The 27724-nt window shown below is 42.6% G+C and overlaps 1 protein-coding gene and 2 long non-coding RNA genes across 6 annotated transcripts; 2 read left to right on the top strand and 1 right to left on the bottom strand.

Annotated features, from left to right (window-relative positions):
- Positions 1-4668: 4668 nt before the first annotated feature.
- On the top strand, positions 4669-24118 carry aspg (asparaginase homolog (S. cerevisiae)). 4 transcript variants are annotated; one of them, XM_034577387.1, is made up of 18 exons: positions 4669-5020; positions 9285-9411; positions 10249-10287; positions 13119-13230; positions 13391-13516; positions 13621-13704; positions 14333-14459; positions 14553-14665; positions 17843-18028; positions 18180-18293; positions 18413-18532; positions 18701-18796; positions 19675-19838; positions 21236-21322; positions 21821-21920; positions 22007-22060; positions 22222-22263; positions 23604-24118. In XM_034577387.1, the coding sequence occupies exons 1-18, from the start codon at positions 4774-4776 to the stop codon at positions 23646-23648; spliced, it is 1983 nt and encodes a 660-aa protein (XP_034433278.1). In that variant the 5' UTR covers positions 4669-4773; the 3' UTR covers positions 23649-24118. The 4 variants fall into 4 exon arrangements, with proteins under 4 accessions (XP_034433278.1, XP_034433281.1, XP_034433279.1 ...); XM_034577388.1 differs by lacking the exon at positions 22222-22263 and having other exon boundaries at positions 4676-5020; positions 23601-24118; XM_034577389.1 differs by lacking the exon at positions 10249-10287 and having other exon boundaries at positions 4774-5020.
- Positions 12051-24763, bottom strand: LOC117756699. The gene is made up of 3 exons (XR_004612837.1): positions 24517-24763; positions 20779-20783; positions 12051-12062 (listed from the first exon to the last, which is right to left on the bottom strand). It is a non-coding gene; the product is annotated as an uncharacterized LOC117756699 (long non-coding RNA).
- Positions 24764-25219: 456 nt separating this feature from the next.
- LOC117756697 lies at positions 25220-25869 on the top strand. Its single transcript, XR_004612835.1, has 2 exons — positions 25220-25348; positions 25450-25869. It is a non-coding gene; the product is annotated as an uncharacterized LOC117756697 (long non-coding RNA).
- The last annotated feature ends 1855 nt before the right edge of the window (positions 25870-27724 follow it).

Below are 27724 nucleotides of genomic sequence, written 5' to 3'. Positions count from 1 at the left end.
TGTAAAACCTGCAATTACTGGAAGACGACTCTTCCTGAGCTGTTTCTTAAAGCATATTTTTTATCATGCTGCAATGCAGCAGGACAGCGGCAACACATTGTTTCGTCTTCAGGGACCAGCAATGAGTCAGACCTGGGTGTTTGGCGCACAAAGGGGACACAATGACAAACCTCTACCTGTCAACAGTTTACAGCTGAGTGCAAATGACTGAAAACAGGAGACAATATAAGGCAAGGCCAGTCAATTTTATTTACAAAGCACCTTTCATACACAGAGGTAGATTCAAGGTCAGTTGGAGGTTAGGTGACAGATACACATATTACTGACTAATACACTAATGTTTTCCTCCCCTCTTACAGATAACTTTTACATACATTACATTACATTACGATATGTGCATTCAACCATGAGGGTACAAACCCAGAACAGCAAGAATCAAGTAAGTAAAATTTGCTTTTAAAAAGCCAAACTACAAAGTCTTACATGTAAGTGCCATATAAGTGCAACTAAACTTAATTATTATTATTTTTTAAATATATTATATTAAATATAAACACCAGAGTTGACGTTGGTTTGTTAGACATCATCTTCTTAACCAAGGTGCCTACAGCGGAAGATGTGTAGACATTCTGGTGTCCTGATGTCAATGGGGAGCTCATTCCACCGTTGGGAAGCAAGGACAGCAAACAGTCGTCATTTTGTTGAGTGGTTAACTCGCAGTGAGGGTGCAGCAAGCCGATTGGCAGATGCAGAGCAGAGCGGACGGGCTGGGGTGTAAGGTTTGACCATGTCCTGGATGCAGACTGGGCCCGATCTGTTCGCAGCAGGGTACACAAATACTAGTGTCTTGAAGTGGATGCGGCAGCCACTGATAAGTGAAGGGAGCGTAGAGTGTGAGTGAACTTAGGTACGTTGAAGAACTGTCGAGCTGCTGCATTCTGGATGAGCTGCAGAGGTCGGATGGCACTAGCAGGTAGACCAGCCAGGAGGGAGTTGCAGTAGTGTAGGCGTGAGATGACAAGAACCTGGACCAAAACCTGTGCCGCCTTCTGAGTGAGAAGGGGAAGTATTCTCCTGATGTTGTGCAGCATGTATCTAAGCAATCGGGTTGTTGGGGCAATGTTGGTGGGAAGGGAGAGTTGACTGTCAAGTGTCACACCCAGGTTCCGAGCAATCTAGAGTGTAATGGTACGGGAATAGTTGGAGAGCCGTTCCCTTACCTTTCACATCCTCTTTTTAGGATGTCACAGTTGTGAACTCAAGTTTGATGCAGTTCGTTAACCCTTGTGTTGTCCCTGCTTCCCCCGGCTGTTGGCCCCCTCACATAGCCCACCCCATAGTAGGACGCACACGTAGGACAATAGACAAGTGAGCAGCCCTTGCAGATGTATTTGTTACACCCGCGGCACACGGTGTGAGTTTTACAGTCCTTTTTCCTGGGGCATATCTGACACCTCTTCCTCTTACTCGCCCCGAGCGGGGCTGCTGCTAGGGCTATGGAGGAGACCGGACACTCGGGTCGAGCGTCGTAGTCAAGAGCTCTCTGTGCAGCGGCGGCGGCTTTTACAGCCTTCACAACCGCGGCGGACGCGTCCGTGTGGGGGATGCGCTCCCTTCGTGCGATGAACGGAGTCACGAGAGCCTTTCCCAGCTGCTCTAGGAACACCCTCCGCTTGTTATATATATATTTTTCCATGTTTAATAATTATCATTATTATTATTAGAGTATTTCTTAGATTGAGAACATATATATATATATATATTTTAGATGTGTCCTGACATTAGCAGTTAACATCAGGACTGATATAGAAATAACATTACTGTCCTTTTGGTATCTTAGGCTTTTTATGAAATAGTGTAAGGTACAAATGGAAACTATTTGAACTGACTGTATTGGCTACATTTATGCTATTAGCCTTTATATCATACCATAATATAGCATTACTGAATATAACTGTGCTATATAACTCTTGTTGGACGTGACACCTTATCTTACTTGAAAACACTCTGGGGTTATGTTAATATTACATTATGTGTAAGCTTAGTGTGTGCAGTTAACTTTATCAGTCACAACCATAGACTGTAAAAGGTCACTACTAAAATTGGTCTTCACACCACCGTCACAGAGAAGAGACATTTTTTAAACAATCAAATTCATGCAGACTGTCCCATTGATTAATCATTTTCAAAGAACTCAGATTTGCTTTAAGTATAATTAGTATTTAAAGATGAACGATTTACTTACTTTTCAACATCTGTACTATTGTTTCAAATTACAAGTAGATGGAAATCCTTGCTTATTTGCAGAATCAAAACGTACTCTTAGTTTGCTCTCACAGTGTCTCCTCTTTAGTTAAGTCCCATTGTGCCTTATCCCGGCTCTCCCCCCGTCCCGGTTTTTCTGGGGCTGTTCCGGTTTCCTGATCTAGATTTCTATAAAACACTAAAATGTTTTCAACTTGCACTAACAAATTTCCCCGGGTTTCAATCAGAGTCTAAATAACAATTACATATAGCTCTACATATGTTTTTAGTGCGTACATGGAGGTTTAGCAGGTTCTGGTGTTCTTTTACCAATACGTGCATGCTAAGAGATCCAGGATGTTCCCTCATTCCTTCAGAAAGTACCCGTCAACGACATGCACATCGACACACGGTTCACTTCATGCTCTCAGTTTGGGAGTTTTAATCTGTGGTCGCCCAACATGTGAGTGTCGGCCAATGGTGACAGCGAGGGAAGTGTCCCTAACAACAACCATAATAACATAGAAATCGGACTCACAATTCGGCGAATTCTATGACAATACTTATTATAATATTTCTTACGAAACCTGGACGAGAACAGCCGGACTCACTCATTACACAACTGTGTAAAAGGGTATTTCACAGCAGACGTTTTAACTTAATATGTCAATATATTATTCTACCGTTAAGGCACTAATGACTTTAACCCAATTAAAAAACATAAACAAATCGGTGGTTCGTATGGTGTGTCAATCAATCGATGTTTCGTTCTCAAGGCTATTGCTAGCCTATGAGCTTGCAGCTCTCTCTGTCAGGACCTGTCAGTGTGATACTGGTCGGCTCGCAATCCTGTTAAACACTCATCACTGTCTTACATGCCTGTTGCTAGCCAATGGCCTTGAGGCTCGACAGACCAATACGTGCATGCTAGCGGTTAGCTGTCATGCTGAGGAGAACATTTTCCAAACAGTTCCAGGACGCTCACTCATTCCTTCAGAAAGTACCCGCCAAGGACATGCACATTGACCCACGGTTCACTTCATGGTCTCGGTTTGGGAGTTATCATCTGTGGTCTAATTAAAATAGAAATCTGACTCAAGATTCGGGAAATTCTATGACAGTACTTATTATAATATTTCTTACGAAACCTGATCAAGAACAGCATGACTCACTCGTTACACAACTGTGTAAAAGGGTATTTTACAGTAGACGTTTCAACTTAATATGTCAATATATTATATAGTATTTAATCCCATTTACTTTTGCAGACTTTATGGATATAGGTTTGATTGTAAATAGATCAAACATGTCGCACATTACTACATTAAATAGGTCATAATAACAATGTGAAAGCATGTTTTTTTATCTTTGCAAATGTATTCAAATCAAAAACTGAAATCTTATATTATTAAAGGAATCGGACCCTTAAATTATTACATGTAGAAGCCACATTTGCAGCAATTCAGGTAAGTTTAAGCTTTGCACATTTGGACAATTTGTCCAATTCCTCCAGGCAGATCTTCTCAAACTCCATCAGTATGGATAGGAGTCATCTGTGAACTGCCATCTTGATGTTTCTCCACAGACGTTCTATGGCAGAGGTCTTCAACAGGGGGTCCACGGAGGTACTGCAGGGGGGTCGCAAAATCAACCGATTTTTTTCCACAAATTGAAATGTCTTTAAATACACATTAACATGAATCCAACATATTGTGGCGATCGGATAAATGGAGGCAGAAGACGCTATCTTTCAGTCAGCAATGCACACATTCAGCGACACACAATAATAAAAACATGAATATATGAACCTGTGTATTATTTGAATAGCTTAGTATTGAATGCACAATAATAGGGTAGCTATGTTTATACATGGCACTTGGCCCAGGTGAATATAAAACACAATTTTATACAATATATATAGTAGGGGGTCCCTGCTCCATCTCTCCATCAGTTTGGGGGTCCTTGGCCTGAAAAACGTTGAAGACCCCAGTTCTATGGGGTATTAATCTGGGTTTCAGCAGTGCAACTCAAAAACAGTCCCTTCACCATTGTCTTGCCTGTATGTTTTGGGTCACTGCCTTCCTGAAAGGTGAACCATATCCCACTCTCAGGTCATGTGCACCCCTGAGCAGGTTTTCTTCAAGGACCTCTCTGTATTTGCTGCATTCCTTCTCCGACCAGTCTTCCTGTCACTGTTTGAGAAGCACCTGCATAGTATGATGCTGCCAACACCATGCTTCACTGCCGGGATGCTATTGACCTGATGAGCAGTGCTTGGTGTTCAACGGCCGAGTTCTCAGTTCTGTCCAAAACTCTTTTGCAGTTTCTAAGTAATTTGATTGAAAATTAAATTGCTTAAAAACTGCAAGATGGTCCCGCCCCCCGTCTGCTGCGCTATATATTGACCATGGCTGCCGTTGCTCTGCACTCACAGCCTGAGTAAGTGCATCCTGCCTCTTGCCACTGACTTACAGCGCTTGAGAGACTTTGACGGAGAACCTGTGAAGGAGGCAGCACCGAGAGCGAATCATGGCGGACTCCAGCTGCCACACCATGACACCCCTGGCCCACGCTTTATCGCAGACTGAACTGGACCTGAGTGAATTGAGTGAAAGTTCTCCCACTCGCAGCGCTCAGCTGCAGACATGTCGGAGGAGAAAGTTGTCGAGCTGCAGCTCGCTGGAGACCATCGAGTGTGTGCCTTCACACACCGCCGAGAGGAGGGTCCTGGTCCTCAACACCGGGGGAACCATCGGGATGACCATACAACATGACGGTAACTGAGTCTCACTGGTGTAACCGCGCTGCTACCTCGCGTCATCTAGTATACGTATACGTATACGTGTGCGTGTGCATGTTCGTGTGCATGTGTTCGCTGTAACATGAGCAGTGTTGTGCGTGTCAACAACACGTGAGCGTACCCTGAATTAGTCCCATACAGTCCCATACAGACAGCTTAGCCACACAGCCGTTAGCATGCTAAGAGACGCCAGGGGGAAGGGCGCACAGGAACTCGTTCAAGGACTTTCCCTTCAGTGAGGGGGAGATCAAATACACTAGACTGGGAACTGTCTTTGTTACAGCAGCAAGGTATAAGGCCCATAACACAGTCAGCAAGATGTAAAAATAACAACAACAAAAAACTATATCAAATCTAAGATCATAAATATCTAGAGAATAAAAATATGAAAAATATAACAAACTTTACATAATATTTACATATTCATACATGTGTACATGCGTGCATACAGTATATTCTCTGTGCACCACTGTGGCAGGACTCCTTCAAGGTGCAGGTATTGCGGGAAAGAGTTCAAGTTAAAATCACTATAGTTCGTACTGCAAATAATATTGAATCGAGAAAACCAACCACTTCATAATAGTCAATATTTTTCATACTGTGTGATGGTATTATTATTGTGGTGGCTTACACCTCCCACCAACACCACCTCAAAGCACCCTCTGGCAGACAATGGTAAAAACACACGCTTTTCTCTCAATGAATAACTAGATGTTTACGCGAGCTATTGGGCAACCTCTGGAGCGTGCGGGGGGAGTAAAGGTCGTAAATGGTAAATGGTGACCACTTCAAACGTAAACACTTCACCCTCCCCTCCATCGGCATAGTGGTGACTAGATAATGAGAGAATTTTCTTCTTTCTGTGAACTATCCCTTTAGGATGAGACGTTATTGGGATGCAGTTGTCTCTAAATCGATAAGACTTTATTGATAGCACTTTTCTTACAAACAATAGAAGTGCTTTTCAGAATAAATTCAGTAAAAACCAACAAACAAAAAGGAGCAGCTGGAGATTAGGTACAGTGCCTTGCATAAGTATTCACCCCCCTTGGACTTTTTCCCATTATGTACTGTTACTAACTGGAATTCATATAGACTTAAATAAACTTTTTCCCGTTTGATCAACAAAACATGCATAGTACTTTGGAGGTGCAAAATAAATTTTATTGTGACACAAACAATAATGAGAACAAAAAAGTTGACATCTGTTGGGTGCATAAGTATTCACCCCCCTGTGTCAATACTTGGTAGAACCCCCTTTCGCTGCAATTACAGCTGCAAGTCTTTTGGGGTATGTCTCTACCAGCTTTGCACATCTAGAGATGGAAAGGTTTGTCCATTCTTCTTGGCAAAAAAGATGAAGCTCAGTCAGATTGGATGGAGACCGTCTGTGAACCGCAATCTTCAAGTCTTGCCATAGATTCTCTATTGGATTGAGGTCTGGGCTTTGACTGGGCCATTTTAAGACATTAACATTCTTTAATCCAAACCATTCCTTTGTAGCTCTGGCTGTATGTTTAGGGTCATTGTCCTGGTGGAAGATGAACCTCCGCCCCAGTCTCAAGTCTTTTGCAGACTGCATCAGATTTTCTTCAAGGATTTCCCTGTATTTGGCTCCATCCATCTTTCCCTCTATTCTGACCAGTTTCCCTGTACCTGCTGAAGAGAAGCATCCCCACAGCATGATGCTACCACCACCATATTTCACTGTTGGGATGGTGTGCTCAGGGTGATGGGCAGTGTTGGGTTTTCGCCACACATAGCGTTTTGCATTGAGGCCAAAAAGTTCAATTTTGGTCTCATCTGACCAGAGCACCTTCTTCCACATGTTTGCTGTGTCTCCCACATGGCTTCTGGCAAACTCCAAACGGGATTTTTTATGGATCCCTTTCAACAATGGCTTTCTTCTTGCCACTCTTCCATAAAGGCCAGATTTGTGGAGTAGACGACTAATAGTTGTCCTGTGGACAGATTCTCCCACCTCAGCTGTGGATCTCTGCAACTCCTCCAGAGTAACCATGGGCCTCCCGGTTGCTTCTCTGATTAATTTTCTCCTTGTCCGACTCTTCAGTTTGGGTGGACGGCCTCCTCTTGGTAGGTTTGCGGTTGTGCCATATTCTTTCCATTTTCTTATGATGGATTTTATGGTGCTCAGAGAGATGTTCAAAGCTCAGGATATTTTTTTATAACCTAACCCTGCTTCATATTTCTCCACAACTTTATCCCTGACCTGTTTGGTGAGCTCCTTGGTCTTCATGATGCTGTTTGTTCAGTAATGATCTCCAACAAACTCTGAGTCCGTCACAGAACAGGTGTATTTATACTGAGATTAAATTGCAGACAGGTGGACCCTATTTACTAATTATGTGACTTGTGAATGCAATTGGTCGCACCAGATCTTTGTTAGGGGTTTCACAGTAAAGGGGGTGAATACATATGCACTCAACACTTTTCAGATTTTTATTTGTAAATAATTGTGAAATCCATGTAATATTTCCCCCCACTTCCAAATGATGCACTATTTTGTGTTGGTCCATTACATAAACTCACAATGAAATAAATTTTAATCTGTGGTTATACCATGACAAAATGTAGAAAAGTCCAAAGGGGGTGAATACTTATGCAAGGCACTGTATATTCTTCTTAGGCAGACCAGAAAGTAGAGCATCAAAATAGTCAGTCCCGCAGGTGATACAAAGGATGAACTAGTGTCTCCGAGAGAGAAACATGCAGTCACACGCTGGCAATGTTCTTTGGATGATGAACTGCATTCTTAGTGACATTTCAAGTTAAAAATTGTTAAAAGATTAAAAAATGACTCCTCTTGATTTGACATTGAGGTCTTGGTTTTTTTCCTGATTGAGGTTTAGAAAATTCTCTGCCAATCCATTTCTTGATGTTTAAAAAATACAGTTAAAAGACACGTCAAGTTGCCCAGGAGACACAGCAACCTAAAGCATGTGTGCTCTGGAAAGTGATGATGTCACTCCTGGTGATGTGTCCGGGAGGCAGAATGTAGAGGTTGAAAGTGTAGGACCTAGAAGTGAACCTTCAGTACACCACAATACATTTTCTAACTTTTGGATGAACATTCAAGTAAGGTAGTAAGTGAGAGAGAGCGACCAGTGAGCCTGATGTCTGTGTAAAAGAAGTCAGTGGTCTACTCTATCAAAGGCTGCACTTCAGTCAAGTAGTGTTTTTTTTATTTTTGTATTATTTGTTTAGCCAGTAATGAATGTAGAGTGTGCCACGTTCACACTCTTGAAATTGGGAAGTTGCATGAATCTGCTTTGTCATGGTTGGTTATACTGTGGAGTTTACTTGGGCACTTTGACATAATGTTACTCCCCCTATCAAAGGCTTCCCGTATTTCTGCCAGGATTTCTGGAGGCAGCGTTCCTGAGGCCTTTTGCTCACGTGGCTGTCAGCCGCAACGTGTTGTCTCATTTAGGCTGTGCTGAAGAATCTCTCATGGGTTTTCATTCGCAGTGCACAGAATCACATATTTCCTCTACAGCTGCAGTGGTGCTGTGCCCACTGTCTTCACAATGAATTCACTTTTTACTATGTATATCAGAATTATCCTTTAATCCAGGGGTCTTCAATGTTTTTCAGGCCAAGGACCCCCAAACTGATGGAGAGATGGATCCGGGACCCCCTACTATATATATTGGATAAAATTGTGTTTTATATTAAACTGGGCCTATTGCCATGTATAAACATAGCTACCCTGTTATTGTGCATTCAATACTAAGCTATTCAAATAATACACAGGTTCATATATTCATGTTTTTATTTTAAACATGCAAGGTACAGGATGGCCGTGCCACTGCCATTTATAAACATACATCTTGCATACAACACTGAGCTATTAAAATAATTCACAGATTCACGTTAATGTGTATTTAAAGACATTTAAATTTGTGGAAAAAAAATTGGTTGGGAAAAAAAATAAAAATTGTCTAATCAACAAAAATGTCGCGACCCCCCCTGCAGTAGCTCCGCGGAGCCCCTGTTGAAGACCTCTGGTTTAATCCATAGCTTAAATACTATTTACTCAGTGTAGATACGAAGAATAAATGTGTTTTTTCAACACCTGTAAAAATGCAATTTCTTACATGTACCACTAGGGTTCAGTATGAGACTGATGTTTGGTGTTGTGATGGTCTGTTCGCTGTGCTCTTCTCCCCAGTGATCAATGATTAACATAATCCCCTTTTTCTGTTTCTTTAACCCACAGTGCTCGCACCAACAGCCAATGCACTGGTGAACAGCCTGCGCAAGCTGCCCATCCTCCATGATGCGTTGTATGCCGAGCAGACTGGCCTGTATGAATACTATTCGTACGAGGACACCCTGGTCCTGCCGTAAGTGAGCCCACATACCCTCCTTGCTCAATCAATATTTTGAAGAACTAATACAACATATGTTCTGCTCTTGTACAGTTAAGTGTAAAGTATCACATCTTGATTGTACATGTCGATGCACAGATTCTTCTTAATAAAGGCCAAATTCACGAATATTTAACTAACCTTATCAAACAATGTCATATGTCATATTTTCCATTTGCAAACATTTAAAATCAGTTGCCTCAAGGATCATCATGTGAGCATCATGTAAGGTCCCAGCACAGAAACAGCAGGTCTTGGTGGTTGAACCATGGACCATGAAAATCAATTAAACAGCAAAACTATCACTTAATTTAAAATGTTCAACTGTTATTCAATAGTTTATTCTTAATTTTTCTCATCAGTGTTTTTATTATATGCATAAAGAAAAAAAATCTAGCAAATTATTAAGAAGGCAAAGGATTACCTGTCTTCGTAATGAAAAAAGAAATGCAATTCATGCATTGTAATGTTATTGTCTTTGACAGCTAAGGTTTTTGTGAGTAGCTTATATGTAGCTTGTATTGAAATACTTAAATTACTGTATTTGCAGACCATTGCCACGGAAATTTAATCATAGACCTGCTCGTCGGCTTTTTTTCGCAAGGCGGGTTGTTGCTGTACGCTAAATCAATTTAGAATTGACTATAAACTCTGCATCTTCATGAATATTACATGTACCCAAGAGTATAGTTGTTATTGTCACTAAACAGTGAAAGATCCATTTCATATCTGAAGAAGCAGATATTGAATAGAAATTACTGACTGTCAATATATAAAAACAATGACTTTAATGACCATGAATTTCTTTAACAGGAATCCGGCGTCCAGCCATTGTGACCAGCCATTTCATGGGTGCTGTAGCATTGGCAGTATTGTGTGTGTGTGTGTCCCTGCACTGTGCATGAGAGTGGCGTGAGCCTCTGCTTAGGGTGTGCTCGCCTGACAGGAAACACATGACAACATGGCCTTTGGCATTAGGAGAAAATAGCAGGAAGGACTCAGGAGCACAGAGCTGCTTGCACTGCCTGAAGTATTTCTGTGTCTAACTCTGCACTTTTGAATGTCATCTCCGTCACCAACAAGACATCTGCTTTAAAGTTTAGCATGGAGGGGGGGTTGGTTCACTCAGCTGGGATAGCCTGATGTTTGTCTTTTAGGTTTATTTAGTAAATGGCTGCTGTTTGCCTGCTGGTTAATCTCCTCTACTGCATGTTTGATTTTTTTTTTCTTCTTTTTAACGTTGCGTTGTCTTATTGTCTGTTCCATGTGCTGTAGAGCGGTGAGCGTAAAGCCCCCTTGTGAGTGGGCTCCCAGCTGATCAGCAGTCTCTGTAGGGTCTTCATTAGTGATAGTAGGTGCCGCGTCTGCCAGAAACGTACATTCGCTCACAAATTTCCATACCCCCCTTCACGTAGGCTGCTGCGGTGAAAGGCGGCTGAGCAGCGGGGAGGAGTGTGGTGTGTGGTGAAGATAAGGGATCCATATAAGCTATATCCATATATATATGCAGTTGTTAGTAGTCTTGTTTTCCATAAACTAGAAGTTGAGCTGTGTGAGCAGTTTTGTGAGGCTCATAATCATATTTCAGAGGGCTGTGCGACTGCTCTCAACCTTAAAACTTGTCCACACCCCCAGCGACACACAGCTTTCTTGTGTTATTTTGTCGACTGCTTGGCAAAAATTTGATAATTATCAGTTTTTTAAAACTAATATTAAGCATTTGCAACCATATAATATTAGTTAAACATGACTATTTGAACATGTTTTTATTAAATATTATGTACATTTTTAGACCTTCAGTACAACGTAATGTTTGCTCATCCTTGAGTGTATACTGTCTAATGGGCGTACTGTTGATAGTATGCAGTTGCCAAGCTTATGTTACTGAGGAGGGAATTAGTTTATTGATTTATTGAAAAGCTTTATTCATGTGATGTTTCGAGGGTACGCCACAAGGCCGCCTGCCCCCTACCTCCACCCGTTTTCTTCCACATCTCGAGTCCACACACACACACACACACACACACACACACACACACACACACACACACACACACACACAAATCATTATTCTTGAGCTATGAGGCATCTTAGCATGGATATATGCAAATGCATCGCTTTGCACCACCTCAGGCTGCTCCGCCACATAGATATATGATTTGTAATATGAATAGTGTTTTCTTGGGGGAACTTTGGTCTGAATATTATCAACAACATACGTTCTCGGGTCGTGTGTGGACTTGAGGCTAATTAGAAGAGTGTCTGTCGGACGTCTGGTCGGGTGGACTGGGGCTTGCCTCCCAGTCCTTCCCCCTGCTGTTCCATTCAGCTTATATCTCCGTGTTATGAGGCTTCCCTATGGTAATGTGGCGGGGGGGGTGTTCCACCCTGTTTCTTTAAAAAGGGAGATTAAGAAAGAAAATCTTTCCATGGTTGTTTAGCCAGTCAAGCTGCCTTATACGCAGTGTCGCAGGTGGGGCGGCCCGAGTTAAACTCCACGCCGAGGCGATTTAATACAAGGTTCCCTCCCTTGTAATTGGAATGAAAAAGAAACGCAAGGTTTTGACCTAATCTGAGATGACTCGCCAAATAACCCTCAAGATATATTAAATGGGCTGTCTTATGTCCTATACCCAAATATGAAGCCCCAGAAAGCATTAGTACTTTACTCATTGGCCCTGAAAGCTCAACACTCTGCAACTTCAGAAAACCCATGCAAATACACACAGGACAAGCAACTACAGAAAAGAAAGTGTCTGAAGTCGGTTGTGGGAAAATTAGACAGAGTTCAGAGGGGAGACGACTCATTTAGAACCTTTTCCCCGCACATGAATTTTGCCACTCGCCACATTTTAGGAGACGAGCAGCAGATTTTTTTAGACAAATCAGATGACTTCGTGTGAGACCTGTCTCTGTCTCAGCAACATGTATATTGAAAGTTTAAATTAAAATAATACACTTTTCTTTGCCAAATAACATTATTAGTAATGTAACTGTTATTGAACTCTTTTTGGAGCGGGAAAAGAGAACTGATTTGATCTTGTACTGGATTTATCAGATGTTAAACTAGCAGCCAGAAACAAACAAAAAAGAAGAATAAAGCCCAGTTTTGTACCGTATCCAGTGTTGGCGTTAAACGCGCGTTTGGTCACATTTTGACTATTTGCACCACTTGTGTTGTCAAACTCATGATTGATGTTCTCTCAATTTGCTCTTGGTTTGTCTATTTGTGTGTTTTCTGAAGTTGCAGTGTGTAGAGCTGTCAGGGCCGCTGTCATGCCCCTCCCTTCTACACTCCTTAAAATGCCTCTGTGTGTGTGTAAGAAACAGGTTTTGGCTTCCTGCTGCTGAGACACAAGGCTAGACACACTTAGTTACACTTCATAAAGTCAGCTAAGTTTTCAGTGTATCCCCATCCTCCTTCAAACACTCTTAAAAGCTTAACCAGAATGTAATGCGACTTTATGAAATAATCCCAATGAACACAAATAATCACAAAGACAATAATAATCCTTTGTTTAACCATGTGTCTTTTGTGTGGTTTTGGGTGAACAACAACGATTGTAATGACTAAAACCCCTGAATGTCGACTGTATGTTCTTTCTGTGTTTATTTTCTGTAAACATGACAAGTTTTGTACACAGTCACTGAAACTCAGACTTAAAACTTAATCTATCTTCCAGGTTGTCTAAAGACAAAAAGAGGATCATCTACACTATCTTAGAGTACAACCCTCTGCTGGACTCCTCAAATATGACCACAGATGACTGGGGGAAAATTGGAAGGGACATTGAGGTATCTGCTGGTGGATTCATTGCCAAATAATATCGTGTATACTTTTGAAAGCTCTCAGATGATGATAAGATCATAACAATTGTTCATATGATATAACATAATATGGAGTAAAATGAACTAGTGATGGTGCTTTTGTAAATGTTCTCTTGTCTGTCTCCAGAAAAACTATGAAAACTACGATGGCTTCGTGATCCTTCATGGCACAGACACGATGGCCTACACAGCCTCCGCCCTGTCCTTCATGTGTGAACATCTGGGCAAACCGATCGTTCTCACTGGCTCACAGGTGAGACCTGCTGGAATCTAACACAAGAAAATATGTCTGCACCTTTTACTGTTGAATTTCAGGGTTGTTCTGTCTTCTTAAGATACGGCATGTTCTGTCTTTAGGTGCCGATCTTTGAGATGAGGAACGATGGCAGAGGCAACCTGCTGGGGGCGCTGCTGATCGCCGGCCAGTTTCTCATTCCTGAGGTGAGGAACCAGAGATGTGTGGAGTTACAGAATAAATATGATTCACTTGTAGTAACTATTTTTTTAAAGCTTTCCATTAGCTCTGCCTTTTTTATTATGTGTGGGGTTGATGGATGAATTGTGATAAAGGTATAAATGAAATAATACATGAATAATACATGAAAATAACTAATCCGTTGATATTATAAATATATATATATATATAATTTTTTTTTTTAACATGTTAAGAAGATGCAACATGATCTACAAAAACTATTTTGAGCATTCTTGGCCTGTAAAAGGTCAAAAAGTCTCTTAAACCACTTTTCTGAGAAGAATTGTCTCTAACAACAGTGGTTCACAATACTGAACAACAACCACCAGAACAGGAAGAACGGTGTTATCTACTGTGTTTTAAAAGAGTAAAGAGCAGTTAAACTTGTGTCCTTTGTATTTAATTGGATTTTACTGAATTAAATAAGAAAACTAAGAACAAACTGACATATTTTCCTTGACGTTCTTTGAGTGTTGATGAAACTGTTTCGCCTTTAGATCCATGTTCACAGGTTTGCATGTTGTGTTTAAAGGGATTTTTGTCTTTGTAGACCCATTCAATTTGTGTAGACTCACTTTTTTTCTCTCTGTTCAGGTGTGTCTGTATTTCTACAACAAACTCTACCGAGGGAATCGCGTGACCAAGGTGGATTCTGGGAGTTTCAATGCATTCTGCTCTCCTAACCTTGCTCCACTGGCCACAGTTGAAGTGGATATTAAAAGTAAGCCGGGGTCAGATTGAGCCGGTCTTCAGGAAGCAGATATACCTGATCTTATTTCTTATTTCTTGTTTGTCTCCTCCGTCTTTCCCACAGTCAACTGGGATACGGTTTGGAGGCCAAACACCACAGCAAAGTTTCAAGTCAGCACCAAGCTGAACCGTAACGTCGGCCTGCTCAGGCTCTTCCCAGGAATCACCTCTGGCACTGTAAGTCCCTCGTAGAAATATCGTTGATGTGATGCAGCGTCTGAACTGGAGCAGAGATGATTATTACCTTTGACAAGGAGGTTTTCGTATATGTGTTTGTCTGTTAGCTAGCCACATTATGCAAAACCTACTGGACGGATTACCACGAAACTTGGCGTAAGTGTCAGGAAAGTACCCATTAAAACAGAACAGGGTGGCTGTTCAGCAGCTGAAGCTCAATGGAAGTTGGGTGATGTAGCAGGACAATGTCACTAAACACTGAAGTAAAAACATACAAAACAAGAAGGGCACTCGAAGAGCACATACCTCCGCATAGGTTTACACCTTATCCCACCATTATTAAAGGAAAAAAAAAAAAAAAAAAACCTGAATCCTTTTTAAAGGGGACATAGCATGCAAATTCCACTTTGTTAGTGCTTCTACAGGTTAATGTGGGTATCTGGCATGTCTACCAACCCAAAAACTCTGGGAAAAAAACACTTGCGCATTTTGTTATAGTTCCTCTAAGTCAGAAACGTCATGCTTGAGCGACTCGATTGCGCTTGCTGGGTTTTGTGTCGTAACAAGGTACTGGAAGTCTCCCTACATGGTCTTGCCCCCCCCCCCCACACACTCGTTCAGCCGGGTTTACACCGGAGGCAGCGAGGCAGCGCAGCGCCGTTCCCAAGCGCGCAGCCGCCTGGCTGTTCACACGGGACGAGCATTTCTCCGCTGGTCAGCCCGCGATTCACTCACATGTGGCATTTGTCTGGATCGTTGGGACTGGGAGGCTGCAGCTGTTGCTCGGGCGCGACCGCTCGCTCTCCCGTGCGTGAGCTGGAATTTGTGTCAGCGCCACACAGCCAGAAGTGTGGAAGACTTCTGCAGTGTTCAGCTCTACTTTAACACCGGCCAAACACACCGAGCCCCCCCACTCGTTACGCCGGGGTACACCGGACGCGGAAGCGCCGCTGCGAGGCAGCGCAGCGCCGTTCTCAAGCGCGCAGCCGCCTGGCTGTTCACACGGGACGTGCATTTCTCCGCGCTGGTCAGCCCCATAGACTGTATATATAAGGTCAGCCCGCGATTCTGCTTTCTCCGCTTGTTGTTGTACCCGTTGAATGTCGGGGTTCGGGGGTAAATGATGGTCTTCATAGCCCCCCCCCCCCACCCCCCACCCCCCCCCCCCCCCCCCCACCCCACCCCTCTCTCTCTCTGTCTGTCTGCTTGTGTGCTTGTAGTGGATGGGCAGAGGGGGACATTTAATTATGTGATTGGGAAAATTAAAACTCCAGGACAACAGAAGGGGAATACAAAGTATGGGATGCATATTTGATAATTTATATCATATAAAATATGTAATTTATATCGTTTAAAATCATGGGGGGGGAGGGGGGAGCTGGCTCATTAGCATTTAAAGGAACAGGCACTCAAAACAGGTCACTCTGTGGAGGGCTGTTTTAGACAGGGTAAAAAGGGTGCTGTTTGAAATGATCCTTGTGGTATTTTGACCAAAGTATGTTACAGACATTTCATTAAGACCCCAAGGAACCATATCAACTTGTGGTAAAATGGGCATGCTATGTCCCCTTTAAGATAGAATGGGTTCTTCGTCAGATCACACCTCAACCCTCCACAAAACCCTAATGGAAATCAGTTCAGTTGTTTCTGCGTAATCCTGTTAAAAAACAAACGAAAGCAAATGAAAACATATTCTCCTTGGCCGAGGTAATGACTTGAAACAAAGAAAATCAACCTTTTGGAGTGGTAACCTCAACCTAATAGTGATGTTGTAGAATGTACAAAATTAATTACATCCCACGTCCCAAGAATATGTCTGAGCTGAAGACGTTCTGAACATCTTGCAGATCTGACAGCAGCTGCTGGAAGCTCCTGTTTTGATATGAAAGGAGGTTTTGACCAGTTCTGAAATCCACAGGTTTACCATCTGCTATTTTCCACCAGCGCTGTTGATGTGTAAATGGATTCGTTCAAAAAATACAAGAAAGATTAGAGTTGTTCGTGTGTTATTAGCTCAAGCACATTGTGTTTGTCTTTTACATGTGACTCGGAAAAGGATCAGGACACATTTCATGAACAAGCAATGCAGAAAATCAGTTTGTTCCAATGGGTTCACATGCTTTTTATTGCCTCTGTATTTGCATGAAGTTTCAAATCATCTACTACGAGTAATGTGCCCGTCCATTTTTTTTATGTGTAAATACAGTTTCAAATCAGCACCAGATTAAATTAAGTCAAATGATGAAAGGGATACATTAAAGACTTTAACAGCGCCATGCAAATATTTTTATCCATGCGTGTTGTAATGAAATAATTTTCCTCCTGAGTAATAAAACGTGATTAAGTGTATGTTCTTCAAAGGCAACTGACTGCTCCAAACTGCAATAAAATATAGTTAAGTTTAATTTAATTGTGCTATTACCCATCTTCTGTTACTTTGCCAGTCATGTAAACTGCCATCAAAGCTCAGCCCAGAGAAAGATGAGAAGGAGTTATGGGCCATGACCAATCACCCTGTAAAGAGGGAGGATTGGCACAGATACTGTAACATTTAGGTGCACCTCCCCCTGCAGCGGCTGCTGGGGGAGCGACTTTACTATCTCAATCTGCTGCCGCTGCCCAGCTCGGCTATCAAGACTTCCTTACAGCTTTTAACTGCCTTCGTGACGCACTGTTTTGATTAGGCACCAGACTCTCGTGTTCCCCGTCCGCCACTGCTCCGTGAGCGCTTCATTGCTAATCTGCGTCAAACATTTCTTGTCAAACTGCTTATCACATCAAAAAATACAGACTGTGCCCGGCACTGGTAATGTCACCTTCTCCTCACGTTTTATGGTAACTGCCGTGGTCTTGCCAAGTGACTTTATGCTTGCTAACACCTTCAGATTAATTGCTCTCCTTCCTGCCATTTCAGTCATCTGCCATTCTAGTCATAAGCCATGGCTAATGATGTGGTATAGGGCCTCTCATTGCCAGCCAACCAGTGATGGAGATATTGGTTGCGTAGATGGCGCCAGATGGGCTTTTTAGTGGAGTGGATGGTCGCATGCGTTGGAGTGAAAGGGGCTGCATGAAAAATAACATGGAATACTAATTCCTCAATTTGATTCTACACAGTTGAGCGGCCAGTTGAGTTAGTCGTTTATAATAATAAACTGTGGTGGTGTCCATTTCCAGGTGAAGGCTTTCCTGCAGCCGCCCATGATGGGCGTGGTCCTGGAGACCTATGGCAGCGGAAACGCTCCCGACAACCGCCCTAAACTGCTACAGGAGCTGAAGAAGGCCACTGACTCTGGCGTCATCATCATCAACTGCACGCAGTGTCTGAGGGGCACTGTGTCCGCATCGTACGCCACTGGAAAGGTAGTTCACGTTCACCTTTTGAAAAATCCGTCCTTTTATGTTTTTGTGATTAATTTCCCGAATAAAAAAAGGAGAATCTGGTCCGTTAGGTGACTCGAAATCATTTAGAAAGAAGGAATTAAACAGACAACACCTTCTCTTGATTTCTCAGGTGTTGATGGAGGCCGGGCTGATAGTTGGTGGTGATATGACTCCAGAGGCTGCCCTGTCAAAGCTGTCCTATGTGTTGGCCAAGACGGAGCTTGATCTAGAAGCCAAGAAAAAGGTCTGTGTCTTCATACGTAAACAAATACAGGTTTTCGAGAATCCGAACATTTCCCGAGAAAGTAGAAGAGAAAAGAAAAATGAAGTAAAAGTGTGCTCGTGTTTGTGACTCTGTCTTAGATGATGGGTCATAACCAGCGAGGTGAAATGAGCGTCGACTTAGTGGGAGCCAAGCTGTGTCTCAGCGACAGCCGCTTCATCCAGGTCATCGCTAAGTGTCTGAGCGTCAGCTGCAAGGAGGTGAGGACGCCACTGCCCACCGGCTTCACGAGTCCTAACTGAGCATTTCTTTACAACTTGCATTGAAGTCCAGACATTTCCTTAAAGTTGTGGTTATTAGATTCAAAAACAAAAATTGTTTAAATTGAAGTTCAGCATTTTTATGATGACATTTTGTTTTGTCTCCAGGAGCTGGAAGCCATTCGTGACGCTCTGACTCCTCCACTGGCTTGTGCTGCCGCTAAGATCGGAGACATAGATGCTTTAAAAGCCCTAAGAGAAATGGTACAACATCACTGTTCATTCACTCAGCATGTCCAGTTTTACTCTACTGACATTAACAACCCTCTCATACACACACCTTCAAATAATGGTTTGTTTTAAGGGAAAGGGTTGTACAGAAAAATGTCCTCAGCCTAAACCTATTGTCATCAAAAACAGGTTAACTGGCCTTCTGAGCTCAACGTGGTGTTTGCTGTGACAGTCTGAACACAGCTTAGTGCTAAACTTCTATAGAAGCTCATCTTGAAGCACGCTTGGTTTGTCGTTTTTTACACTGATGTTTTTTCCAGGGTCACTCTCTCCGTATTTAATGGACGCAGCAAACACACCGGCACACAGGGAAACAAAACATGAGGCCCGACTGGTAAGGCAGGCCCTGAGTTGTCCCAGCAGTCACATGTACATGTATGTATGTGGCTTGACTGGTATGCAGTCGCTGCTTAGACAGTTTCTGTGGACTGATATAATCATTCTTCCTGAAATCTGTCGTCGAAATGTGCCACATTCACACCTACACAGTTTGTGATGAACTTTAGCCACATACTCCTCATTTGGTCAATTGTTGGGTTTTATAGTTTCTTTTCAAGTTTAAATTCTAGTGCTGTCTTTAAACAGCTCAGCACTGCAGCGCCTCAAACTGCAATGTTTTTGCTTACACAAGCCTGTATTTACAGCAGCAGGACAGTGTATGTGGGACACTGTTTATTGTAATAAAGGAACATCAAACGCTGTGCAGTGGTCTGGGTCAATATGTTTTTGGACGATAATGGAGGCAAAAGCTTCTTAATTAATTCTTATGTGTATCAAGATATCACCAGACCTGTTCTTTAACAACCAGATGAAATGAAGTGAACATGTTGTGTGTTTTTTCTTTCTCACAGGGCACCAACCTGTGTCACGGAGACTACGACGGACGTACACCCCTGCACATTGCGGCCTGCGAGGGCCACTTGGATCTGGTGGCGTATCTTCTGGGTCAGGGAGCTACAGTCTACGCTAAAGATCGCTATGGGGATACACCCCTGTGCAATGCTGTACGCTTCAGGTAAACCTCCCCTGTGTTTGAAACAGTAAGAGCTGATGTGTTTGTTTTTAATCTATCTCTTAAGGTAATTATGTCATTTATGAAGCTGCAAACACAACATTTAAAACCCCCCCTTTTTTTTTTGCCATTAGCAACCATTGTTAATCCTCTCAGTCATCGGAGTGTTTCCTGCAAACATGTTGTTAATGGCTCCTATAGAGGGAACTTCATTAAAAGAGCTGGAAGGTGGGAAATGACAGGAAGGGGAGCAGCAGCTGTCAGAGAGAGAAAGAAAGAGAGAGAGAGAGATAGGAGGGGGGCTGAAACAAGGGGATGCAACTCGTAATGGAGTTTAGAGGCCAGGCAACAAACTAATTAGGCTAATTGTCACCTCACAATATAGACTGTGTTTATTTTTACCAAAGCTGATTTAATATTTGTGTCATTCATTGACTTTGACTCTGAATGTGTATGTGGTAGGAGCCATGTTTAATGTTTCTGCTATAGCTGTTACGTCGAGCCTCAGGGTGAGAATGTTGTATGTGCTGTGCCAAATGGCTGTTGTCCTATTTTAACGGTTGGCTTAACTGCAAGTGTGGACTTGTTTCGCTTGCGATGGCAGAGGGATGTACTTAACGCTAGCACCTGTCGTTACACTACCTACAGTAAACCCTTTAGCATGGCCTTCATAAAAGTACTTACAAAATAAGAGAAAGTTACCGAACTGGAGTTTTGAGTTGCTACAAGGATGTGAACATGTCTGACGCACGTGTCACAGACATTTTAGCGACTACAGCTTGATGACCATATACGGGGTGGCAGAGAGCAGAGAGAGAATAAAAAAGGTTAAAGAACAAATGTGGGGAGTGTCCTCCGAACCAGTCCTACCAGCCTGCTCCCAGTTTCACAGAGGAGAGATACTGGCTTCTTAACACACTAAACGTGTAATAGTTTCTTTCACTGTGACTCGACAAACCTCACAACAACTAAGCATTAAATTGTCATCTTGTGTAAATTACCTTTTTCACATGGCGAGGGCAGCTCTTAATGATTCACGCAGCAGCTCAGGGATCAACATCTTTAGGCCTTTTTTGTTTTATTGTTTATTCCTGCTAATGTCACTGCAGGTGACTCCTGTGTGGGCGGTTGGTTGTGGGCGATAAGAAACTTGTTCCTACTCGCCAAACTGCCACCACTGTCATGTTGACTCTGTCAATCAAAGCTGAAAATTTAAGATATAGTTTAGAATCAGTTTGAAATTCAAATGCTTGAAAGCAACATGATACTTAAGTGACGCTTCTGAAAACACTTCCTTATACAGATTTATCAGCTGGTAACAACTGAGTGATTTGCTAATAGTTTTTATGTTTTAAATAAACAGTAATATTACAACGCATCTCTTCTAATAATTAATTTAGACACAAGGAGGTCGTGAAGCTGCTGAGAAAGACCGGAGCTCACTTCTCCAGAGACAAGCTGGAGGAAGCAGGAACAGAGCTGTGCAGGTGAGACACACAGAAAGCATGTCGCCAAACAATCGCACACAGTCACAGGTTTCTCGGTTGCTCGGCTGTGCACACAGGGACCCATCCTACATAGCTGACAACCAGTCGCCCTACTCTGACACAAACGGCAGGAATGCTCCCAGGCAGCATAGTTTCGGATCTGCTCCGCATCTCTACTGTCGGCAAGTAGACAACGCGGGTTGGCCCCGGTTTTTATCTGGTTGAGACACTCGACAGGCATAATCAAATCTGTTCCAATGAAGCATTTCAGAAACACACCTTTTGTAAGGTACGAAGTATGGCTCGTGTCACTTTCAAGAAAAAGGCCAAATATCACTGACTCCTGAAAACCAAGATTACTGATTTCTTTCCTTGATGTGCTGCCCAGTCTCTTAAGAAGGTTTCTTTATACCACCTGTCCTTTACCCAGTGTCTGTTTAATTGTGTTAATAATGCTTATGTTCTTCGCTGTAATAACTGTCATTTCCTGTGTGTCAGCCTGGCATCCATCAGTGACCTGGACGGCCTGGAGATCTGGAGCCTTGCTGGAGCTGACCTGACCAAACCAGGCTACGACGGACAGACGGCACTTCAAGTGGTAGGTTCAGGGCGCACACAATCCTCGTTAATAAAATCCCTTTTAAATTCTGAAATTAAAACCACGTCTTGTTCTGTCTTCACCAGGCCCAGGCTGTCGGCAAAACGGAAGTAGTGGCGTTTTTAGCTCAGTTCTTGAACAAAAAACACCAGGTGACCCTGTTTTCTATTCTAGCTGCTTCATCTCTTTCTCTTTCCTGACACACAAGCACAACTTCCTCTGAACATGCTCGTGACCGTAACACTGATACGATTCTCTTCATATAGTTTCCTCTTAATTACATGTTTGTCTTGTTTAATTTCAGACAGTATTTGGTGAATTTAATTCAGATGATGAGGAGGAGGTAAATGGGACAGTGTGAATTTGTGTGATTCCCTATTTATATATTTCCCATTAGTGACCCCTCAAAAGCATGGCTCCCTTTCTTCTTTGTGAACATCCCTTTTGAGCCTGTGGTCCATCCATTTTTGAGTTGTGTATCGGTGTTGTGTGTATTAGCTGCATGCTTTGCACAAGTCGTATGGTAAACCCCTGGTCCCTGAGTCTCATTGGTCACTCTGTCCACATTGTATTTCACCTAAAACACAAGCAATACACAGTCAAATGTATTAAAAGGTTTGTTCACATTCCTCACGTCTTCAAACAATTCTGACGTGACACTGAATGAGCTCCAAAGTCCTCACTCTGTGTAAAGGTGAATGTAAAGCTGCAGTAATGTAAGGCAGCCATTTCCAAACGTACTGTGTGACTGTCGCAGCTTCATCTTTTTAGAAAATAAACATCAACTTCAGCTGAAATTTGAAAAAAACAATTTTTACACAGATCAAGGTTTTCCTCCATCTCTTATGCTGAAATGACTTTGTGATCAGAGACAGAATAATTTCAGCAACCCAAGAGCTCTTTCAAGGTATATATTGGAATGTGGGTCTTATATGAGGACATATGTGAATAAATAATGATATAATATATATATCAGTTTTTCAGGAGATTGTAAACAGAATGGAAGAAAGCAGTAAAAAATATATATATATATCTAAAATAAAGTGAAATTGAAAAACACCCTATCTCTCTCTTGTTGTTAAAGCAAGTGGGTGAAATTATTCCTGGAACCACACTATAATTTAATAGGTTCTTCTCTGACCCATACCACCACATTGTTTTTGTGTAGTCCTTGGTGGAGGTAACAAAACGCATTTATTGCGTTTCCCCCTCTTCAACCATAAGGATCTGCTGCTTTCTGCTGTTTCAAACCTCAATATACTGAATTTCTTTGTCTCAGATTTTCACTGTTTGTCTTCAGATAAAATCTGGTCACACTTGATGGCTGCACACAAATGCCTGGGAATGCTGAACATTTGCGGCTGGCCTTACTTTGGATTCACCTGTGTGTGTGTGTTTGAGTGTCTCTGTCATAGGCTACGTCTGGGGACACAATTTAGATTTTAAATCTGTTGATTTTGCACAGACGCTGCATCATCAAGCTGATTTAAGTTCAGTGATTGTGAACTTAAATCACTGTTGTGGTTTTGATTAGAGCTAAGCTAAGTCTCCAGGAAATAAATGCAAGTCCCTGTAATGTAATGTCCCCACAGGTGACCTGTGATGTGTGTGTTTGTGCTGAAACACCTCTCACCTCACCAATGCTCTATATATTTATTTTGTTCCCTTTTGCCTCTGTGGCAGACTGGCGGAGTGATCCAGTTCGACGCCACGCCTCCAGCACTGTGAGGTGACGCTGCCTCGACCGACAGGAAGCCGCCCTCCTTTTGCGTCCACTTCCTTCCCGAGCCGTCCTCCACACGCCGTCCACCCTCCTGCTGAATGTCACTTGCACTCACTTTTGAATCTGTTTTTTTTGTTTGTCATTGAAAGCCAATCACTGCTCACACGAGAGCCATTTAAGAATTGTGCATGAAGAGCAACAATGTTTGTACACGTACATACATGCATAGGAAATGTATTATCATGCTGAATGTTTTAATTGTAATTTGTGTCTATGAACACAGAACAACAGAGTTATTGTTCTGTCAAGTCAGGGAATTCAGAGCTTCACCTGAGCTGTTCTGTCACGGAGACCGCTGAAACTTCCCATGACTCCATGAACAGCGAAGGATGGCGATGAATATAATTTTTTTTTTTTTTAGCAAACAAACTTGAAAAGAGCACATTACTTAAATAAGTATTGTCGTACTGTTCTACAGCAATATATTCATGACATCTAAGAAGCACAGGGTACCTTCACAGATCTTATTTTTATTGTTATTTTTATAGTAAGATGCTGCAAAGTATTTAGTTTTCTGGAATATGAGCCAACTGTAGCACTTGACTCGGGTCTAAAGTACTAAAGTCCGGTCTCGAAGCTGAGGTTCTCACTTCCGTCTGCTCAAACAGGTATAACAAAACCTGCAGTCACCTTCCAGACCCATCCAGCCTGTTTCTTCGTGCCGTTGTCGAGCTGGAAGAGTCACATCTCTCTTTTGAAATGTAAATGAAGAAGTTCAATCGAAAACCCCCGTCAAACCAACCCTGATTGTCGTCTGTCTTGTATTTTCTTTGTGTGTGTTGATCACAAACACGTGACTTGTTTTTTTTGTACGAGTAAACGTCTAACAGCGCTGTCCTGTAATGTGATACAATTTACTCTGTAAACCGTCCATGTCCATTTCTTTTCACGCTTTGATGTAAGAAAATTACATATGACTTTAAGTTGCAAATACATATTAATTGCCTGAAATTAGCGGTTTTCACTGCTGTTATTGTCCCAATTTTGTGTATTTTAAAAATGCAAAATCATATGTGTGTGAAGCTGATTCAGTGGTGTGTTTCTCCAATGAAAAATAAATCTCTTGTTTGAAATCACTGTCTCCTGTTGCCTCCTTGCTAAAGATTCCCAAGCAGTTTCTGATTCGATGTGGTTTTCTGTATTTACTTTTGTGTTCTCCACAGAAATGTGGTCAGAATAATAATTAGATTGCTTCACTAGGCCTTCAGCAGAAACACATCAAACTGCTGCTGAGACACTGATCAGTGTGAGCTCCTACAAATCTGACACTGAGATAAATGAAGAGTTTAAAACAGAAATCAGAGTTGACATTAAATTCCTCACGTCCATGTGACTTTTTCAGTTTGGTATTTGCAGTCTCTTGTCTTGAGGGCGGCTGCCCCTTCGTGCTCCTTGTGGAGCAGGTGGAACCCAGCTCGTCCGGTTAGACCAGCATGGGTCTCATTCCTGCCTGAATGAGAGGCTTGTATGAACCTAGCCCCAAAACACTATATAAAGAGCTGGGACACAGCAGTCACTCAGTCTGGGCTGGGATGGCACCAAGGAAGCACCGTCGCATGGGAGAAGAGTCACCTTCTCCAGGTGAGCACTCAGGAGGAAGAGCAGAAGCCTCTGTTTGTTTTCCTGTGGACTTATTCTGTTGCAAGTAGGTTCCGTCGTGTTGTTGAAACCTGTTGTCGTGATGTGTGTGCTCGTGTCGTAACCACAGGAGGATCTCCGAGTCTAATTCCACCTTCTGTTTTTCAGCAGAAGTGTGGAGGACGGACTTTTTACCCAGAAGAAGTGTGTAGTCTCGCTGATTAAGTGGTTCTCAACAGTTCAACAGTTCTTAGAGAAAATTGTGAAATGTTTAGGACCACTTGACCAGCCAGACCAATGCTGCTGTCGGAAAACATCTGAGAAGGCCCGGATTCTGATCATTTCATGTCAAACTGTGAGTTGTGTTCTCTCCGTCTTCCTCTCTCCTTGTGCCCCCTTGTGTTGCAGTGCTACATCCCAGCCACTGTGTTGGGGTTGTAAAAAAAATCATCAGGCTTCAGTAATTTAATTCTGCTGGCATGCACACACCTTTTTAACTGCCCTGCTGATGCACTAACGCTACTGTTTTTCTCTCTGTGTTTTACTGTTGCTACTGTTCAGAGGTACTGATTAAAACAAGTCAATAAAGAACCATTTGTCTCTGTTGAGTTTGTGTGGGCTGGTGGACGCTGTGTCCGTGGGGACGGTTGCTGTCCAAAGTACTGAAACTTAAATCTCTGAAAAATCACTGCGTTTGCCGCCATTTTACATCCAGTGCTTCGAAACCACAGGGAAGCACTGACTGTGTTTTAGTCAATGATGATAAATAGTGAAACTTGGGGTAAAATATCTGTGCTTTTTACTCGATTTATGACAAATATTGTCTCTCGTTCTCTACTAAACCACTTCAAAGTCTAAATGTGGACTCAGTTAAACTTTAAAGACCGGCATTAAAACTTTACATTCAGATCCTTTAGTGTCAGGATCCGTTTGGTGGGAAAACTTGACCCAAAGACTCTTCAGGAAAATCCAAATGCCCTATTTTTCCGAGGAGTACAGGCTACTTAATATTGCATAAATCATTCATGAAAGCACCGTGCACCGATTATTCCCCCCCTCTCTCCTTCTTTTTAGACAGCCCCCATCTCCCCTTTTTCCCTTTTGATCTCCCTCCGTGCACAGAGAACTATCAATATTTGCTAAACGTTTCTCACAAAGCCTGGTCCGTGCACGAGGAGAAGCTGCAGAGGTCTCACACGCAGGAGGATAAGACAGGGGAGAGGCATTAATGAGATGCCCTGAGCGATTTCCCTGTACGTGCACAAGGGCAGCAGATGTAGCAGCACTTGCTCGTCCCAGGGGGATCCACGTCCTCCGAATTTCATCAGCGGCTGGAGGGGGGGGGGGGGGGGACCCAACCCAGGCCTCCTCCAGTGGGGAGTGCTGGGTGACGGACGTGGTAAATCATCTTTACTATGGATTGTAATTATTGGTCTACACTGACAAGGCAACCCCCCCCCCCCCCCCCACCACCCCCCCCCCCCCCCCCCACCCCCGCCTCCACCCTATCTTAAAAAAGTGTGTGTGTGTCTGTCCTTGTTGGTATGAGTGCGACAGGGGGACGTGCGTGGTGTGTGAGGTGTTTGTTGGATCAAAAGTAATTTATTCATGCCTAGAATATTTATTATTTACCCCCCCTCAGCTCAGGCGTCACAGCATCATTGTCTTTTTTTAAGATTATCATCTCTGACCTGATCAAGAATGAAAAAACTTGTCTTTCTGGCTCAAGGACGTGTGACTTTGAAGTTTGGAGAACACAAGTCTGATTTGGTGAATTATACAATCTCCTGAGTTTAACTTCAAATAAAGTGTTTTGGCACCGGCGGACTAAACCCCACCAGCAGTGTGAAATGAATAAAGTGAGAATCCACCTTGAGTATAATCTGCCTGCAGCTTCTCTCTTTGTTCAGCTAAAGGGCCACTCCATCGATTTGCCCCCTCATTAGCAGTAGCCACAGGTCAGACTGTGACAACACTTTTCTGTGGCTTTACAGCTTCTCTGAAACGTGAAGAAAATTACAATAATGATATCACAGTGGTCATAAGGGTTATTCCTCTTTGGATTTGGAAACTAAACATTTGCAGAAACGCAGTTACAAGCAGGCATGCATTTTGAAAGCCTGAGGACTAAAAGTAATGATATATGTCAGACTCTTTAGGAGTTTTTTACGAGTATATTTTCTGTTGGGAGTCCTCTAAGTGTAAGGTGCAATATTAAATCACAGGAATATCCCTTTAATCCAAGAACCCTCATCTTAACTCCACCAAGGAGGTTAAGTTTTAATTCATGTCCACTTGATGGATTATCACAAAACTGTGTGTACGGATGTGGTGTGGGTCAGGAGAGAACCCATTAAGTTGTACTGTGGATCCAGATCAGGGGGTGGATCCAGGAATATTTGTATCACTTTCTTTAACATCTTAAAATAGTGTTTTTTGACAC

This window comes from Hippoglossus hippoglossus, chromosome 22 (genome assembly GCF_009819705.1).
Source record: "Hippoglossus hippoglossus isolate fHipHip1 chromosome 22, fHipHip1.pri, whole genome shotgun sequence".
Taxonomy (NCBI): Eukaryota; Metazoa; Chordata; class Actinopteri; order Pleuronectiformes; family Pleuronectidae; genus Hippoglossus; species Hippoglossus hippoglossus.
Note: the sequence above shows the minus strand (reverse complement) of the source record. Positions and strands in the feature narration are given on the sequence as shown.

Excerpts from the sequence above, each read along its gene's own strand:
- aspg (XM_034577387.1), top strand. The coding sequence starts at position 4,774 with ATGGCGGACTCCAGCTGCCACACCATGACACCCCTGGCCCACGCTTTA. Across the intron at positions 10,288-13,118 it reads TGTGACCAGCCATTTCATGG|GTTGTCTAAAGACAAAAAGA; the intron begins GTGCTGTAGCAT and ends TCTATCTTCCAG. Across the intron at positions 13,231-13,390 it reads AAATTGGAAGGGACATTGAG|AAAAACTATGAAAACTACGA; the intron begins GTATCTGCTGGT and ends GTCTGTCTCCAG.